The following is a 20,053-nucleotide window of genomic DNA, read 5'->3' as shown; positions in this document are numbered from 1 at the left end:
TGCATCTCTCAGGCTTTTCACTCCTTCATCCATGGGTTTGAGCCAACTGTGCAAGCGTGACCTCCTGTCCATGTTAGTGAACCGGTGCAGAGGGAAAGGTGAGAACCTCCGACCTTTGACCCTAACAGTTCAGCCCCAAACCTCGCTACCTCGTCTGTCTCCTCTTTTCATTCACGGTTTGCTCTTTGATCAGTGTAGCATGTACAACGAGATTACTGATATAAGAATGTAATGCTTTGTGACATAAATTTTAATGCAATCACCATTATTATTAGACTCCTACTCTGTAGTTAAGACACACTCATCTCTAGCTGTTTCATCTTAGCCTATGTTAAACCTTGTCTTGGGTAGTCTTATCATCATTATCATCATCAGCTGAACAAAGCAGCGTGCGCCGACCAATTAACTTGCAAGGCACAGTCGGTCCTGCGTGGTTTGCCTGGTCGCTCATTTTTCCCCTGTGATTAAAGGATCTCCGTCGAGGCTTGTGACGTCGACTCGGGTTTCTTTGAGTTTTTTTAGGCCGTCGCCTGGCAAACACGTGGAACAAACGTTTAGAGGGTTGGCCGGGGCTGGGAGAGAGAGAGGGAACTGGCAGAAGACCCTCATCAGCGCTGGCATCGAGATCAGATGCTGTATATAGATTTGAAGCCCAGCAAAGCTTCTGATTTGTGTCTTTGGCGCTGTCCAGCCACCAGTAATTTATATTGGATTACCAAGTAAAGTTGTACACTAATGAAGCAAGAGAAGATGTGAAAAAAACAAGGTGGTTTTTTTTAACACCCTATGTTGGTGACTTACTAGCGAGTATTGAATGGACTTCGGAATCGGAATACCTACTTTACAGTAAGCGCTTTTCCGGAGGATCTATCACTCAGATAAACTTCCTTTACAGACGTCTTGGTTTATCGAAGAAGTAAGAAGGTAATACGGAGGAGTGATCGAGGTGTTGGTGGTCTTCCTGAAATACTAGTCACGTCAAGAGATTTCCTGTATGAATATTTCCATGTCAGCTCACCACACACACACACCGCCGCTCGCACATCGCGGTCCAAAATCGTAGACTGACATATATAATTCAGCTTTTCTACAAGCCGCAACGCTGAAAAAAAATTAGGAGAAATCACACCAAAGAACTTTATCGCCAAGCTATGACAAATTGTGACATATGCAAATCTTAGCCGCCAGCTGACAGCATTTGGCACCGTCAAACATGCACACACACGCAAACGCACGCGCGCACGTCCATTAAAACACATGTACACACAGTCCGTGCAAAAGCGTATTATATTCAGCATTACGGTTCACTGCAATTAGGTCCGGACACGTGCACCAACAGCGACAGACATAACTGTGCATGGAAACATGTTAACTTGCAGAAAGCAGAATCGACAAGAGGGAGTAAAGACCTTTTGAGTCCCTCCCCACGAAACCACGCAACGGAAACTCTTCTGCGTAAGAAGGAGAAAAGAGTTGTCGACGTTGTTTCGTTTGCGCCGTCTGCCACACAGTTGCTTCGACTTACATGTTGCGGAACAATGTGGTGTTTTATGTGCATTGACCTTGTGCAGAAGTATATGTGTGCCTTCGCACATTCCCAACGCTTGCGATTATCAATATTTCAAGTGGCAATGATTTCTGCGCGTTAACAGTTCACAAGGACAAATATGGATTCACCCGAATCGTGTGAGGTAAGATCCAGCGCTAGCCATGAGCTTCCGTATTTACGCTGTGCTTGTTGAGAGCAGTGGTGATCATGTAAGGAGATCGTTGTTGATATATTTTTGGAAAAAACTTTAAATAAATTAGATGATTTTTGTAAGTGATAAAGAAATAAAGCAGCAGGAGTGATGGAGCGTAAAGCGTAAAAGCTAAAGTCTGTACGTGACCCGTGATCGACCAAAAGGGAAGTCACTTTTGATCGACTGACGCCTGACACGTAATATTCAGACGAAAAATTATTTTATTCTGTTACAATATTTTGAAAATCAAAGTGCATAGTAGCATAAATGAAAATTGTGTTTTTGTGCTATAAGACGGTTAACGAGAAAAAATTTCTCTACTGGAAATGAATTGTCTACCTATAATGACTTCTCGAAAGGGTTTAGGGAGGGAGTTGATAAGTGTTCCTGATTGTACCCCTATTATCAAGCGCAAGTATACTTCACCTAAATATGGTGAATTTTTAATTCATCTACTGAAGCTTTACCTTAAAACAGCATCACACTATCTGATGTAGTTGATTGATCATTTAAACTCAGAAATTACTTTTACATCTATTCAGAAGAAGAAAGACAATTCTTTCATTAGAACTCCATTTTCAGTGTTCATATATTGTTTAGTATGTTTCAACTAGTTCAGAGCTTGCAATTTTGCAAGTTGTACTTAAATACTTATGGAATTATGTTCATAAGAATTTGACATAAGAGCTGATTGCATTATTGAGGTCATATGCTGGGCAAACGTACAGTAGTATATTTAGTGACAGAAGGGGTGCTTTAGGGGATTTAGGTTTCAGTATGCTGTGGGATCATTTGTCAACGATCATTAAATGTCAAATAAATAGCATGATGAAGCTCTTATTATCATGTTATGCATGAACACATGTGCTTTTCAATGCTGTAACTTTTTTTTACGTTCATTATGATCAGAAGTATTATCCAGATCTCTTTATGGTACTTGAAGCTTATGATGATCTAAGAAAAAGAAATAGAACTCAATGTTGTTTGAAAAAAGACATTTATCTTCTTTCAAAGAACAAATATGGTGGGGTGTAATGCCATGGATGCAATTGCCTCCCTTTACTGCACATCGGCTGGCTAGGAACAAGGGACTGTATTTGCAGATTACAAGTAGCTGTTGTTTGCCCTGTATTCTGTCCGCACAGTGTATAGAAAAATTTGGATGTTAGTAGCATTAGCAACTTAACTCCCAAAATTCATATTTCTACCTACTTACTATTAAAATATCGCTTTTTAGCTTTTAGTGGTGTGTCCTATTAACCCAGTTTGTATTGTCTTATTTCATTTTTTTTTAACAGTATTCAAAATCTATTTCAAACAAGCATTTCTGGTCATTTAAGGTATTGAAAAATTGCTGTTTCTTCTTCGGTTCCTGTGGTCACTATTCTAGGTGTATAACCTAACATACTTGAGGTCTTCAGTTAAAGAACCCCCACTGTAACAGCTAAGGCAGAAATTGCATTAGTAGGAAAATATGTTGTGTTTTTGTATGATTACAGTTTTTTGCTAACATTAGAAGCTTAAACCATGTCTTTGCTGTCATCAAAAAGTCAGGAGATTGGGAGGAGTGGTCTGAACATCCAGATTAGTAGATGACAATAGTTGAGCAGTCTCCTGTTTTTTTTTTTTTCTCTCTCTCTCTTTCTCTCATCTTTGTCCCATATATTTCTCTCATCCCCTACCATAGCTGCTAATGAAGAACTTCAGGCATGGGTAAGGGAGCACACAAACACACAGGCTTGCTGACTGCTAAGTACAGTCATAAAAAGATTTCTTATATGCCTTTAAGATTGGTCCTTGCTCTGCCACCACATCAATATATGCTTAGGGATGTCTGTGTGCATTTGTGTATTTCTTTTTCAGATGTTCATGAATGCATGCATACATATATACAGAATGCACGGAGAGGGACTAAGATGGCTTAAAGAGAGAATCAATAGCATCAGTAGTGTCTCCCTGACTCGAGTGAAGCTAGCTGCAGTTGCCAGAATGTAGTTCAAAGAGCATGACCTTATTTCCTACTGATGTACCTTTAAATCCTTCTGCTGGTTTTGTTGATTCAAGTGAGGAGGCATTATTTGTGGAAATACGTAGTGTTGGAAATTAGATTTGGGGGCTTATCATGTGTCCTATATATATATCTTTTATGTACAAAATGATCTGTTGCTCTTATCTAGTCATCTCATAGGTGTTTTTCCTATACCCATTAGTGCCTTTTTGTTTGTGTCCATCTAAATTGACACTAGTTAATTTCTTCCTCATGACTCTGAGGTCTGAATAGCTTCTTCTTTCTAGGGCTGGATGTTTTTTTTATTTTTAATGACAATGTATCTGAGTGAATTAACGTTTTTTATGAAATAATTTTGATTGTAGTGTTGATAATTTAGCTCATTGAAGTCCTTTCATAATGCAGTGTTAAACAAGCTATGTTCAGTCCTATGTTCCATGCATTGTCAGTCTTCTGTTTTCCTGAAATTGGAAGCAGTACCATAGGCTTCAGGACAGTCAAAATGATTTTTTTGATGGCATTCAAGTTTTCTTTTTGGTGGTTGTTGTTGTAGGGCTAGGAATGATTATGACTCATTTTTGGAAAGGCATATCACAAATAAATCTCCAAGCCACTTAAATTCTAGAAAGGTTTGCTATAATTAGCGTTTTTATAGCTTCAGCATCTCCTATGATCAAACTGACCATATCACTAGCTATATGTGTGTGCTTGTAAGGGGGATTTTTTTCTCCAGAGATGAGTACAAATTAGTTATATTTGTATCTACAATCTCCGAAGTGGTATGTTATTGTTAATGCAGGTCTTCCTGATAGTGGATGTAGAACAGTGATTAGTCTGTTATGTCTCGATGTATTTTTAAATTTTTTTCATGGCCATTTGCCAGGATATGCTCTTATACACTCTGTAGATTAAGCATTTTTAACTGCCTTAGGTACATGAATGTGGTTAAGACATGCATACATGGACATGAATGCACATGCATAAGCCACTGTACATGTACTATGCTATGGCTGTCTGCTGAGAGCTGTAGTAGGAACCTAAAAGTGCTACTGTTGTTTCTCTTAGGAATGCAAAAATGCAATGTAGTCAGCACAGACATGTTTGGTTATACATGTATTTAAAGACATGTATCATTGATTGCACCACATGGCATAGACTGCTTACAGCTCTTTATATTGGCTTCAAGTGATTGAGTAGTACTGCAGAACCTATATTTTTCATTAGGTATATTAACTGCAGTTTTATTATGGGCAAAGCACCTAAGAACACTCTGTTAGTAGTAATATTATACAACCCATGGGTTGTGGCTTAGGCTTTCTTTGATACACTCCTTGGGTTTATTTTGCAAACAGTTACAGTGTTTCATTTATGATCAGTGAGTGCTTGATTCCATAAAGCACACTGTGCTGTATATAGCTAGGAGGTCAGTGCATGTGACCTTGATGGAGAGGGTCCCTCACTGTAAAACTTGTCATGCCCACCCATCAACAGTCGGATACCTGATTTATCAGGAAAGTAAAAGGGTTGAAGGAAAAGCTGGGCTGTGCCTTTCATATTCCGTGGCCTAGATGTTGTGAACCACTTCCATGCGACTAGGATATGGGGCTCTTACCTTTACTTTTTATTGTAGGTATGCCCTATTTTACCGATGGAATCTGCCTTAAACTCAAGTACAACAAACATTAGAAGATTTATTTTACACATTCCAAAGAAGCAGAGACAGCACAGACCTTGAGCAATAAAGAGAAGGAAAACGATAAACACAAATGTTTGCTGTTTAGTTTATTCCTTGTTACTCCTCGAGGAGCATAGGGCCACACCAAATGTTTGCTGTAGGTCTGAATATCTTTGTGTAAACATACATATCTTCACACAGATTAGCAGGCATGCACATGGAACTTTTACAGACTGCTAATTCTGTGTTAAAACAAATTGTTCTTAAGACTGCCTCTATTGATAATTTTACCCTATTTTAGCTAAGTGCAGTTTTATCTTGCTTTGGAATTTTAATAATTGACTTCTTTTCTTTTGTTTCACCCCTCTCTCCTCTTGTCATAGTGCACCCAGCTGGCATATTGACTGGGAGACATTACTCATCGTGTGAACAGAATTACAAAGGTGTATGGATTTAGTGCATCCGTTTGCTATTAATAAGTAAACTTGTAAAATATGTTGGGATCTTTTGTATTGCTATGCTGGTCCTAAAATGAGGCACGCTCTTTAGGGTCAGTGGCTAAACCCATTTGAATCAGCTTGCTTTTTATGAGACCTCTCAGAGAATTTCAAGCGCTCTTTGTTCCTTTTTTTTTTTCTTAGTGTTATATATACCAAACGACATTTATGCAGATGTCAAGCTATAATTTCTTCACAACAAAATCTTTCCAAAATCTTACAAAGGACAAGAACTTCTATTATATATGCATTTGGAGTGTTAAAACAGCATAGAGTTGCCTTTAATAATTATGTTTCTATGAGAGGGAGGGAAAGAGAGTTCACTTCTGACAGCAGGTAGCAAGGTTTATTATTTTTAGAGTTATGCTGACATTGCTTGAAATCTACACATGCGATCAAAAAAAACTTTTTAGAATCTTGCAGAGTAGCAGAATTTCTTTTTTTAATATAAATATGGTGCATTAAGCACTGCAGAGTTGGTTTCAGGTTGTCTTTTGGCTTTGTGTGCCTATTACAGGGAGGAAAAGCTAGTTCACGTTCAACAGCAGGTAGCAAGTTATTATTTAGGAGCTGCAATGATATTCCATGAAATCTGTACATGCATTCATGTGAATTTTGGGTAGATGGTTTTACAGAATTTTACACTGTTACTTCATTAAAGCTTGTCTTTGAATTGGTAGTTAAATTTGAGTGTTTCCAGAAGGTAGCTTCACCAAGTCTTCATCAATGTCGTTTTCTTTTAGAAGTGCACTCTTTTTCTCTTCCTGTCTGCATTGTGACCATTCTTTGGTAGATTGTCCAATAAACATAATTGACCTTCAGTCGGGAATGAACAACGATGCAGTGAAAGAGTAAACTATTCCCAGCAGTGAATGTAAATTGGGTTAAAATGCAGTTTTTTTGGAGGTTTTGTAATCTGTTTGGTTTATATATACTACAAATGACAAAACACATGCACACTCTGAAAGAGAAAGGGATAGAAACAGGGTAGGTTAAGTAAAATTAGTTTATTTGACAATATAACCCCAATATTCAGTCTATTAAGCGTTGTTCCAGCACCTTGTCTGATTTAACTTTTCTCACATTGTTTGACTACAGGGAAAGCACATGGCAGTCATGGAGTCATTTTGTATTATCTACTCATTGTTATTGGTTTCTCTTGAGTACACTTTTGTAATTATTTTATACATTTATTTTAATGACTTCAGGGTTATAAATAAGATGTCTTTTGTCACACGTATTACTAACTGTATTCTAGAGGACAAACAGTTAAGGTTGTAAGATGGAATCTTATTGTTCACCTATCAATTACAACAGCCATACTGGGAGGCAGAACACTATTATGACACAGCAGTGATTTCCTATGCTCAGGCATGATTTACTTCTCACCCTATATTTCATCAATGTGTGTAATTTACAGAGTAGGTCTATTGTGCCAGTATCTATTGATATCTGTAAAATTATATAGCTATAAAGTATGAACCAGTTTGCATGGTCTTAAAATAGGTTTTGCTTTTACAAGTGACAACAATAATTAAGTAAACCTGCCTGTTGAATGCAAACACCTGGATATTTATATCACCTACTGCTGTAGATGAAATTGGAAAAAGAAGTGGCTGTCATAATACTCAGTGCTTTTGGCTCTTTTTAATGCTTTAATTGCTCCCCCGTCTGGAAGCATTTGGGATCTGCAATGGATGTCACTGCAGGATACAAGTAACCGATTTTTATCCAGTGGCTTTAAGATGCCTGCATCTTGTGTGGATTACAGGTCTCCCCTTTATGATAACAGTTTGCTTAAAGGTATACCAGAGTACAATTTTTTTTCTAATGATAGAGCATAGCTGAATACTATTTGCTAGAGTCTGGGTCATTATTCCCCTACTGTTTTCGATACCTACAGACATCACCATTGAAGGAGGTCAACAACACAACAGGTGTGAACAATGGAGAGCTGGGGCCATATGTTAATTAGACTAAGGTGACCAGACGTTTCGGGGGCAAAAGCAGGACACGTGCCGATGATGATGTCGTCACCGTCAAAGAACGCCGAAAAAAGTGAACAATGGAGAGCTGGGTGAGAGGTGGGTCAAAAGCATAAAGGGGATGTTAATTAGACCTATCTATGGACCAAAAAGTTTGACCTTTTTTTCTGGTCATGATGATCTTTGTAAGCATTGTCTTGAAAATTGAAGAAAAGAATTTACCTATATTTTGGAAGATATTATCTTGCACTGAGCTTTACCCAGTCATTAAATAAGAAATTTCGCTCTTTGAAATCAAACGTATTTCTTCACTCTACAGTCAGCCTAAATAGATTTCAGATTTAAAGCAAAGAAGATGGTGTGGGTGGTGTCAAAGCAATGCTGATTGAAAAATAAAAGTATAGCACTCCCTATAGTTCATACATAAAGTATACCATTCCCCATTGAGAGGTGAATGCTTTTTATATGTGTTTTTGTCGGGGGGAAAAAAGGGAGGTCAAATAACCTATAAACTCATTCTGCCTTTGTTTTATAAGGGCTTTTGGCAAGCACTGGATGCATGTGACAAGGGCTTTCACTGCTGTTCCTAGATAATGCTACAGGGCTGTGCATTCAGGTTCCCTGAAGGCTGTATGCTTTTTTCAACTTTGTTACAGATGGACGTTTATGTCTGATCTTTCTTTGCAGAATGCCAGTTTTGACGACTCTGACTGCAAAAGTATGTCCGACATTGTCGAGTCCACTGTGAACGACTCAAAGAAAGACAAGTTGTGTTTGGTGTGTGGTGATAAAGCACTGGGCTACAACTTCAATGCTGTTTCTTGCGAGTCTTGCAAAGCTTTTTTCCGCAGAAATGCCCACAAGGTGAGCTCTCCTAGAAAAACAATTGGGGAAGGGGGTGTCTGTGTGCATGAATATGCATGTTTGTAGATGGCTTATAATACAATCTAAATTTGATTAATACCAGTGATTGATGGGCTTGCAATAATACTGGTTTTTCAGGCAAAGTGAGCTTGATGTTCTGGTTTAATTTTAGCTTTTCAATAATCTATTCAGTTGTTGTTTGTAGCATATCATTTCTTGTATTTCTCCTTTCCTTCCCTATCTCATTCCTGCCCATCCTCCCCAACCCCGTACTCTCTGTAATAATTTTGAAGACATTATTCTTTAAGTATAGTTTAAATTAATTCTTATAGAATGTAAAGAATGAGCTCATTTCTGCTTGTAATTTCACTGTCATTAGTGCTTCTGCTGTGACAAGAGCCTTTAGCCGGGCTACTCTTCTTTTCAGATGAGGGAAGGGGTAACAGGACAAAGCCAGTGCTTAACATTTCTTCTCCTGTGATCTGTTTCCTTTCACTTTTAATTTGAAGGCTTTGTCTTTGCTTGTTTCTGTCAATAAAGACCATGCATTTTTTTTTAAACACAGAATATGCATGGTTGAATTTTTATGGGAAATTCTTTCCAGAAAGCTTTTTTATTATTTGTTCCCACAGAAAAAAAGAGAGGAGATGAATAGAGAAAAAAGCAAATTCTCAGTGGCTCTCTTGTATTTCTTGTCTATTTGTCCTCACTCTATCCTTTTCTGCCTTTATTTTTCAGACATTAAATAAATATTTAACATTGAAGAGAAGCTGCTCAAACATGATGTCCACCTTCAAAATACAAGCATTATGCATTTTGTACTATTTCCAATAGACAGAGCTTTTGAATTTAGTATTTCATGCTTTTGTTCTTCTAATCAACTGCACGTTATGTAGAAATATAGAAATTTCTGATTATGTTTTTCAGTGATTGTCTCATTGAGGTCTTGCTGTGAGCTATCATTAAAAGTAATAAATTATCCAAAATAAGAATTATTTAGATAATTGTTTCATTGTGGTGTCTTTTATGCTGTCCTTTCTTATTCAGGTGTATAACCTTTACCCTGGAAGCACATTATTCCCCTTCCATTTTTTTTCTTCTTACTCATTTCAGACTCTCCGTGGAAGATGTGAAGGCAAGTGCAATGTAAATGTAGAGTCTCGTGCTTTCTGCAAACGCTGTCGATTGGCAAAATGTTTCAGTGTTGGGATGAGGAAAGAAATGATACTTAGTAAGTGATACCAGAACTGCCCATCACTTTCTATCATTTGTTTTGCCTGTATGATATTGTTCTAGCATAGTCTATGAAATAGTGCATTACCTTGTGGAAAAAAATTACTTAAGCAAGAGCATTTTATTGTATTAAAATGTTGTGCCTCTGTAATTTATCTATGGGAATATGACAATATATTTCAGTTCAGTGTGAAAAAGGAGAGTTATATAAGAATAAACAAAAGCAGATATGCCATTATTTTAAAATTTGCCTCTTTACAGTTCAGTTGGTTTTTTTTTTCCTGAACCACTTAATACAGTCATTATTTTGACTGTTTATAATTGACAAAATTACAAAGAGATAAGTGCTGTTGTATAGTTTAAGTGTGTGATGCTGCATCCTAGGTTTATTTTTAACTGCTACTCTTTTGGGAGTGTGTCTACATAATAGACTTGTTACAGAGCAGTCCCGTATGTGCAATCTGGTGGCGCAATAGTTAGCTCCTGTCACCAATACAGTGAGGATTGGCTGTCCTGGGTTCAGCTCTAGTCTCGGGCACACTATTCTTTGCATGTGGCATCTGTTTACAGGGCTAGCTGCTTTGCCGTGATATAGTGCTATTCCCCACACACACTTACATCCTAATGTATATTTAAGGTTTATAGTCCTATTAACCCCCCAGTGGAGCATAGGGCCGAAGGTTTATAGTCTAAAATTTGTGTAAATTATGCATGCATATCTTTACTGTAGATTTTTTTTTATCTTTCATCATGTAGATGATGAACAGAAGGAGATGCGCAAGCAAAAGATAATTTTCAACAAACTTAGACGACAAGGGCAGATGCCACCACAAGATACATACTCATCCTCACCACGTGACCTGGATCCAACTTCTACAGTCACTTCTGATTGTCGGACATCAAAGCTAGGGAGTTTGAAGCTACAAGGACTGTTCAGAAAGCGAGAGAATTCCTTATCACAAGGTTCTTCTTCGCCCAGCTCAAGCCCTGGATCTGGCAAAGAACTGTTGTGTCCATCCTGGTTGGAATCTCAGGTACAGAAATACTGCTTGTTCACGCAGATTTGCCTCTTGAAGCTGTTGCAAAGGATTGTTGGTACAAAATCCAGATTAACAGTTCTGGAGGCAGTAGCCACCCCTGGCATGTCACTGTTCTTGCATGGTTATTGTCTGGCCCCTTAAGGCCATCTGGCTTATATAGTGCTTCTTTTAAGGCCTTTTAATTACTTAAGGATTCTTTGGCTGTGGACGCATCAACAGTTTTGCCCTAGACCTATATTGTGGGCAATTTTCCTGTCCCACTTTTACCACATAACACTCATCATTAATATTGATTGTTTTTTTCTTCTTACAATGCCATCTATTTTTACTTTTTCACAGGAGCAGGTAGCAGAAGTGCTTAGCCAGATTGATGATAAGCACCGGCACTTGATAGAGGAGGTACAGTTTGCGATGGAGGAATCGTCATTCTTAGCGACTACCAGCACGTCTCTCAAAGCACTGCCAACGAACCCTACTGAGTTTATCAATGTAGCTGAATGTTTCGTGAGAAAACTGATAAAGGTATTCTTTCTATTTCTTCTAGGTTTGCTGACTTGTACAGGGCTTGTTGATAGATTTGTCATTTGATTTGTCAATTTGTCATTTATTAATTAAATGTAAGATGCAGATTCCATGAGCTTTGAAAAGGAAAGGAGCAAACCTGCTGAGACCTGTGACTGTAAAACTGCCCCTGCCTACCTAGCACTGCAGAAGTGGGTACTTGATATTTTTAGGGAAGGTAAAGATAGGGGATAAAGAAGTCCAGACTCAGCCTTCTACATGCTGTGCCTAAATACAATGGACCACATTCACTGCCCCTACAGCCTCTAGGTTATGGAACCTTCATCTTTATTTATTGCAGATCTTCTTCTTTTCTTAAGGTGGCAAAGCACATTCTGGCATTCAGGACTCTCAACAAGGATGACCAGATTGCCTTGCTGAAGGGAGCAGTGGTAGACATCATGATGCTGCGTTCTGCTGTGAATTACAACCCATTCACTGAAACCTGGAGCCTCAGCACCTTGGAGTGCCTCACAAGGAGGCCTTCAGTAGACGCAGAATGTGGCACCAGCATGGATGTGTCTGATAGTGCCTCCTCATCCCAAGCTAGACTCAGTGCTGAACTGCTGAAGAAGGGGAGCCCAGAAACACGGACTTGTTCATGACATATTCAAAGTTTATCAAGTCACTGATGTGCAACATTCGTGGAGATCTCATCATTTTAAAACTGTTGATTATGATGTCCTTCTTTTCGGCTGACCGCTCCACATTAGTAGAACGCGACAAAGTGCAGAAAGTCCAGGAGGACTATGCCACGGCATTGCAGGTTTGTAGTCCATAATTAAAGTCTTATTTCAATTTGTTCATCTCTGTTCATCAGTCTTTTTGCCTACTGTGGAAAAAGAAGTGTACTTTTTTAAAATCTTGCTCAGTCAGTAGGTAACATTCTACTTTGGTATATTGGTATATGCAGTACAATAGACAGCCATGTTTGGGCTGTTTAGATAGACAGTATTAGAAATAGTTTTACTTTTTTTACCACAGTTTTTTCAGTGCTATGCAAAAAAATTATTAAAAGTTTGTTGTAGTTTATCAATTCCTTTGGTCTCGTTTCATCACTAAATGGCTTCTTAATTTATGATTTGAACTTTTCAGGCATATGCTGGGCTACGTTTCGCAGAGGATCACACGCTTTTTGCGCGACTAATCATGAAACTGACAGACTTAAGAAACATCAACGAAGTTCACACACAAATGCTGCTCAGGATGAAAATTGATGCCATTGAGCCGCTTCTACTGGAAATTTTTGACTTGCCGGTATGAGGCAACAAATTTTCTCCCTGAACAAAAGACACAGCCTACATGAGGTTGCAGCCGTGAAAGCAGTGGACAACAAGTTGTGATGTGTAGATGACAGAGCACTGTGTGTATTGCTCTGTCTGCATTTTGAGAGTTGATTTACTGGTGAAAAGCTGGAGAATTGTTGAAAGGACATGAGAAACAGTTCTGTCAAGGTACTCGGCATGCTTCTTTCTTCGGGAACTTGTGAGTGTTACCGGTGAGAAGTGGAAGGTGTGTATAAATGAAGAGATAGAGGAGAATGTCATACCAGTGCATTGCCCAATGCTTTTACTGCTGTTCTAGTATTTTTCAGTGGGATGCTGATCTATAGAAAAAGGGCATGATTTTCTCAACAAAATCACTTTATCAGATATCAGTTTGTAAATATTGTGGACACACAAGGCAGTGTATGACAAGAAAGAGAGATGTGCGTGTGTGTGTGTGTGTGGTGTTGGAAATTGAAGTAGGCCATGAATGAATGAGTACAAAAGAACTGCAGAATACTTGAATCACTGCAAGGAAAGAATGGATGAACGAAATAGTGAATATCCTCAAGAATAAATGTATCCTAAAATGGAAATGATTGCGCCAGTAATCACAGCAGCACTTATTCTGTACAGATTAATTTTGTGCTTTTGACAGTCACTAGAACTTCCTTTCAAATACAAAGCCTCTTGTTCTATAAAAGATTGTCACAGTCAGAGATTTTAATAAATACTAGTTGTGGGATATTAAATACTTCAAGCTTAACTGAACCACAGTCTTAAATATGAAACAAAATGCTTCCACCACATTAAACATCTGAACACAGCTATGAGTGTGAAATAAGACACTGAATCTCTTTTGGGTTACTACTTTTCAGCCTGCAATGGTTCTTTGTTAAGATGACCCTGGGATGAAAGGGAAAAAGCAAGCCTAGATGTCATTCTTCAAGTGCTGTGATCATGAAGCTTGAAGTTTCTGAGTCTTGGGTAGTCACTTGTTCAGAACCTTTAAAGGCCTGTTAGGGGGCATTAGTTATCCTGGCAATAATTATGCCTCTGGCTCTACAACTGCTGTGCTGCTGATTTTTGGGGAACTTGGATAGTGGGTGGGGTGGATATCTGTCAGATATTCAAGATCAGTCAGTTGAGTGGGCCCCATTGTACAACTGTGTTGCCAGTTTTCCTGTACTGCATTTCAACCCAGTGTTAGTGATGAGAACACCTAATGTGTGGCATCAAGTTGGCAGTATATGTGTACACCCGGTGGTGGTGGTGAGAATACCTAAAGTGTCGTCACATTGGCAGTATATGTGTACCACCTCAACCCCACCTCCCCCTCGGTTGATGGCAGTGATCTGTTTTGTGTTCTGTTTTGTCATATCAGATATGCTTTTTTAGTCTAAAGCATAATAGATATATTATGCATGCTCCATGATTTTATATAATCACTATGGTTTTCCAGTGATAACATTTTGATTCTCTAATACCCATAAATGAGCACGTTCTCAGGGTACATTCTTTGTAGTATTTTAGTACAGTGCCACTTATACCACTACAGTGTACATTGCACAAAGGGCATCTTGGTATATTATCAGTAGATTTGCATGCCCTGCCAGACAAGGTCCATCAAGGGACCCATCTGCTGTCTTCAGAGAGTTTAACCTGTGTGAAGCTGCATGCCTTATGCTGTGGTTAAAAGCTTGTCCTGCAGACTCAGTTGAAGGCCTGCACCCATTTCAACAGTGTTAGCTTGTTGCTGCTTTCAGAGTGTGGATTTAACCTCTTAAAGACTTCAGGTCTGTGAGCTCTGCCCAAAGGCATGCTTCACGTGGACTGTGCATACTATTTCTCCATCCTGTGTACAAGTGTAGGTAAAAATTGTAATCTATTTTTGAATCTGTGCATCTTGAAGATTGATACTTATAAACTAATGGAGTTTGCCTTATGCTTTTCACCGGCCATTTGCTCAGAAGATTAAAAAGTCTAAAGAATGTTAAGGTTGTGTGGGTTTGTTTACAATCCTGTAATGTGTTATATAAAATAAAGCTGTTTATAGTTACTTTTTTCGGGACATTATCAGAGGTCCTCTTGTTAAGTGTTCTTGCTTCACTTGATCTTAGAGAAGACATTTGTCGATGATTGTGCAATGCTACTGTTGCTGTTGGTTTTTGTAATGGTGATATTGCCGGTGAACGTGTTCTATGAATTGCAGTGCCTACAGTTTCCTAACGAAAGGATGAATCGGAATTGACATCGTTTTATGAAGAGTACCTCATGCATATATCATTCCCAAAAGCATTCCTTGGGAATACATAAAAAGGCTCAGCTTGAAAAGTTATTTACTATTATTATTATAGTAATTAATATTATTATTCCTCTTGTAGATATTGGGCAATTTAGAGAAATGAAAGTTACAGACTAACATATATAACCTTAAGTGTGTTTTTGTGTAAACAGATATCTGCTAAGATATATATATGTCGTTTGTGCCATGGTAGCATTTATTTGTTGTGTTTCACTATTGTGCATGAACTGGTGATTTTACTATAAGTGTAATAAAGAAAATTCATCGTAGAGTTGCATATTACATGAAATCATTTATCCGAGAACATACTCTTCACCAAATTGCGTGCTTCAACAGAATCATTAACATATTCCAGCTACCATATTTGATATTAGCAATAGTCCTGTTGCATTTTCGTTGTTACAGGATGAGTGAAGTATATCATTAAGCAAATCTGAATGTTCTTGGATTTTAAAGACCATCAAATTATTTTGGTTCAAAAAGGTATGCTGACTACTAGTTTATGTAAGTGATTTTTAGCCTCATCTACTCATTTACAAAGCCTCAGCTTTGATTAATTTTTTTTTTAAATTGTATCAATGGCATCTTTGGTTGGCAAGTTTACATGTTGTAACAGATATCATTAACAGATTGTACAGTGAAGAAATTGTGTTGAACTATCAGAATTTACTGAAAGAAGACACTAATCAAACCATTATAAAGAAAGTACAGTATGGTCTTGATTACCAGTCAAGTATCATTTTGATAGTCTGTATACCATCTATAGCTTATCTTTCAATTTATTTCAAACATTTAGCTTTAAAACATTGTTTTAATTGCTCAAATCACTTTCAAGAGTTAGCACTAAAACCATCTTTAACATTCTGAAGACAAACCACTTAAGTATCTGCATAAAAATTATGCAATTCATATTTTTTTTAACAACAGGCAGGGCTGTTGAAACTGGTATATCATAATGTCACCATCATCTTAAATTAGCAAAGTAACATATAAAAGATCTTTGGTGGATTAGACAGGCATAGAACACAAAGTGCAGAAACTGCACCACTTAAAAGAGTTAGAAGAAGAAACAAATGCAAAAAGTTTGTGAATTTTTTTCCAAGCACTGTTGCTAAACATTATTATGTCTGCAGTTTTTATTTTCATAGTTATATTGTACAATAATTTAGTACTTAATTTAATTCTTTCTATTCACATTATCCAACATTTTTTATTTAGCTATTGTCCTTTGTATTTATAGGTAATAATCAAGACTCTGCAATATGTTGAACTATATATATCAAATCTGTTACAGTAGTCGAAGACAGAAAAGTAAAAGCTATAGCAATAGAGTTAATGAGGTGCTGGTTACTGTTGTTGGTTACTTTTGGCCTTAACACTTATCCTGGCATAACTGTTCTAGCAGTGCTTGCACCTAGCATTGGGCTTTTGGTCACATGTTCAGACATTGGTGACTGTTTGCTGTTTATTGAGTGTTGTTTGCAATTTTTTAGCTTTTGTGTATGTGATGGTTGATACTGCAAATGTGGCTTGTGGTTCTGAATTATGCTTCTGTTTTGTCATAGGTTTTATCTGATGTGCTGAGATTTCAAATCTAACTTTGAGTTATTGTGTTTGATTACTTGAAAAATGTATCTCTGAACACGAATGCATGGTTAATTTTGACCATCATATTACAGATATTTTTGCCTGCTAGAGAGTAAATCCTCTGTGATCGGTTTGCCTGTGTCTCAGTTTAAAAGGTGGTCACTTGTAATCAGCATGTCTATTCCACAGCTTCTAGGATAAGGAGTTGCCTGTTGTCATGCCATACTTTGTAGGATAACAGTTTGTGTGCGATCAGCTTGCCTGTGGGATATTCAGCCACTTGTAAGCATTTTCATGTCACTTTTCCTGTAGGATGGTCATTAATGATAACCTTCCCTCTGGTCTTGCCTTTAGGATAGAAAGTCACCTGTGATCAGCCTGCTGGGAGTTTAGTCAGCCACTTGCCTATGGTCTGTGTACATGCTTTAGCCTCTACAATAATCTGTCAGTTGTGGTCTGTTTGAAGGAGAATTAATTGCAACCATCATGTTTATACCATATACCATTTTATATCATAATCACTTCGCATGAGATTGGCCGTATGTTAGCCATGAAGACAATGTTTCATTTGTGATTTGTGATCAGTTTGACTATACCCTAAGCCTAAACCCTCAGATAGGCTAGCTCAGGTCATCGTTTTCAAAGTAAGAATTTGGTATGGAATGCATGGTGTTCTTGTTTGCATACCTGTGGAATGGACTAGAGATGGATGCACCCTCATCTGCATTGAATGGGAAGATAAATTGTTTTTCAAGAAACTGCTGCTGCTGGGCAATGGAATCTGCTTCTTTTTTTTTTGTGAAGATGGAAAATCAGACTGACCCTGGGCTTTACATGAGCATCATCCATACACATTCTGCATCTTGGTGACCTTGAAAACCAAAGGATATGCAGTGATACATTCCTGCACATGGTGGGCTCTTAGCAGGTCAGAATTCCCCATATACATCATTGATGCTTCAGAATTAATGCCTTTAGAACAGCAAAGCTGACCAAGGAATTCCAGCATTGTCTTTTGCTCTCTTCTGAATATCTTATTTGAGTGTTGTGTGACTTCTTGTTTTCTGTGTCACAGGCTTTTATAAACCACTGGGTGATAAACTTCCTTTCATGCGCTCTGCACATTTTTGTGAATTGGAAGGAGCCACATAACAGAGCATCTTAGGGTAGTAAAAGCTAATGTTGCCAACTACAGGCTTCATTGGCAGTTAATTGTGTCCTTAGCAAAGGGCCACATTTCCATAGTTTCTTTACTTTTTTTGCTCACCTGGCAGAAAAAAAAATTATGAAAATCAAATGGTTTTTAATCCATTCTGAACATGAAGTCTAACCCCCAATCTTGAAGTAGGAGACTTGTAGACCTTATTTTCCTGTGAATTTTCTGCAGACAGCCTTCCCACCCCATTTCTCTCTCATTCCTCCCCTTTTTTACCTGCCCAAGTTTCATTGATCTGCCATTTCTTCCAGGAAATGAGTATGGTGCTCTATATTTGTGGGTATCTTTTGCTTTCTGTAAGTTTTCTATCTTGTCTTTGGCATCATTGTAATTTATTGGACCACTCACATGTATGATATGTAAGTAAAACTCTGGCCATGACAGCTGCAGCAGCCTTTGAAACTGATCATATTAAACCATTGTGTGAACTGTGATCTGATGGAGAGTTACATCTTTTGTGTTCTAGGTTTTTCAAGTTGAGGCCCTCTTGTTAAATTCATCTCATGTCGATGTTATTTTTGAAAAAAAGACATTTCATTTTTCCTATGATGAAAAGGAAAGAACTTGTTTATTCAGAAGGATGTGTCTATGAATTTTGAAGTAGATGTGTTAAAAGCATCTAGTTATTTGTTGTTTATGTGGAAACACATTTATTTGAGAGTTGGCTGATTTTTTATAATGAAGATCACAATGCAGAATGAACATACCTGCAACATTTCAGGAAATGTGTAAGAGAAATGTTTACTTCACTAGTTATTGAAATGATATTAAAATTTAAAGCATCTGGAAACTAATTTAAATAAAATTATGTGAACAATTTCCATTTTTTATAAACTATAAGATTCATGAGATGAATTAAAAATAGGAACACAGGACCCCCACTAAACCAGAAACTGTTGGCTTTATTTGTGATTGGATAATGAAGAAAATGAAAGATACAGAGAGATATATGCCATTATTTTTATTTTCTATGATTGGTAAATTATAAACTGTGCACAAGACATGATTTTAACTGTTGACACCATATTCATCCTAAGGAGTTGTTTTACGCTTTCTGTAGTTGAATACATTTGTGTGCTGTAGAATCGTTCTGGAAGTATGCCCTTTATTTTATTGGTTATTCATGTATCAAGATTTATTTTATTTACAGAATCCTAAAATGTGTGAAGATAACGTTCATCAAATATTGATGCTACCCAGTGCATTATATTAGCTTTACACATTCAGCATGAGAGCATTCAGTTGTAGTCCACTATTTTATCAATAGCTAGAAAAGCATGTTTTCATATTCAGATACTTTCTTCAGATGTTGTATAGAGATATGCAGTTAATGTGTTAAATAATGTGCTTTATTAGTTGTGATAGTAATTTCTGTTCGGTAGGCCCTGAGACACACACAAAAATCTGTCTAAGAGAAAGTGGTTTGAGGCAAAACTGTTGACATGCAATATTACACAGAGGAATTGGCATTTTGTAGCTACTGGTTTGTAAAAAGGAATTATTTTGCTTAGGGCAGAATGTGTACATTCTGTTTTTGTGTCATGAACAATTCTGTTAGCACACCTCCTAATGGTGGCTGCTTGAGATTTCCATGTTCAATATTTGTATTCCTCAGCATGCAGGCAAAGAGAGACACTAAACACACAATACTAGTTGCTTAGCTTGTTGAGTTTTTCAAACCTGAATTAAAAAATATTTTAATAGTGTTACAAGGCTTTTGGTCCACAAGAATCCTGGTTTACCCTGCCCCAGTCTCTGTCTCATGTGTGCCAAATACTGGTCTTTGTGTGCGCTGCCCTTTAGCGACCCTCCATCAAGAGTGACTTTCATTGATAATTTGTCTGAGCTCTGCCATCCAACAACGCCTCTCCTTTACTATCCCACCATCCCCCTCCTATCTCTCTCTATTCTTCTTCCCCTCCCCAACATCTAACTCCCCATTTATCTCACTCTCAACTGCATTTGTGTTTGATTCTTTTCCAGTGAAGAATACATTTAAATTTCTATCTACAGGAGATGAGCATAAAGAATGCCATCTATTTTTAGTCAAATCGTGACTAGTGTTCAGTAAAAAC

General features: G+C 37.7%; 1 protein-coding gene across 1 annotated transcript; it reads left to right on the top strand.

The window, feature by feature from the left end:
* Nucleotides 1-1,440: 1,440 nt before the first annotated feature.
* Nucleotides 1,441-19,684, top strand: LOC112568362 (thyroid hormone receptor beta-like). Its single transcript, XM_025245639.1, is given in 8 exon segments — nt 1,441-1,691; nt 8,595-8,771; nt 9,885-10,002; nt 10,761-11,038; nt 11,384-11,566; nt 11,926-12,193; nt 12,196-12,371; nt 12,701-19,684. Coding segments are annotated over 8 exon segments (1,392 nt in total). The 5' UTR covers nt 1,441-1,667; the 3' UTR covers nt 12,869-19,684.
* Nucleotides 19,685-20,053: the final 369 nt, after the last annotated feature.

This window comes from Pomacea canaliculata, linkage group LG7 (assembly GCF_003073045.1).
Source record: "Pomacea canaliculata isolate SZHN2017 linkage group LG7, ASM307304v1, whole genome shotgun sequence".
Taxonomy (NCBI): Eukaryota; Metazoa; Mollusca; class Gastropoda; order Architaenioglossa; family Ampullariidae; genus Pomacea; species Pomacea canaliculata.
The sequence above is the reverse complement of the archived record's forward strand: the minus strand, read 5'-3'. Positions and strand labels throughout refer to the sequence as shown.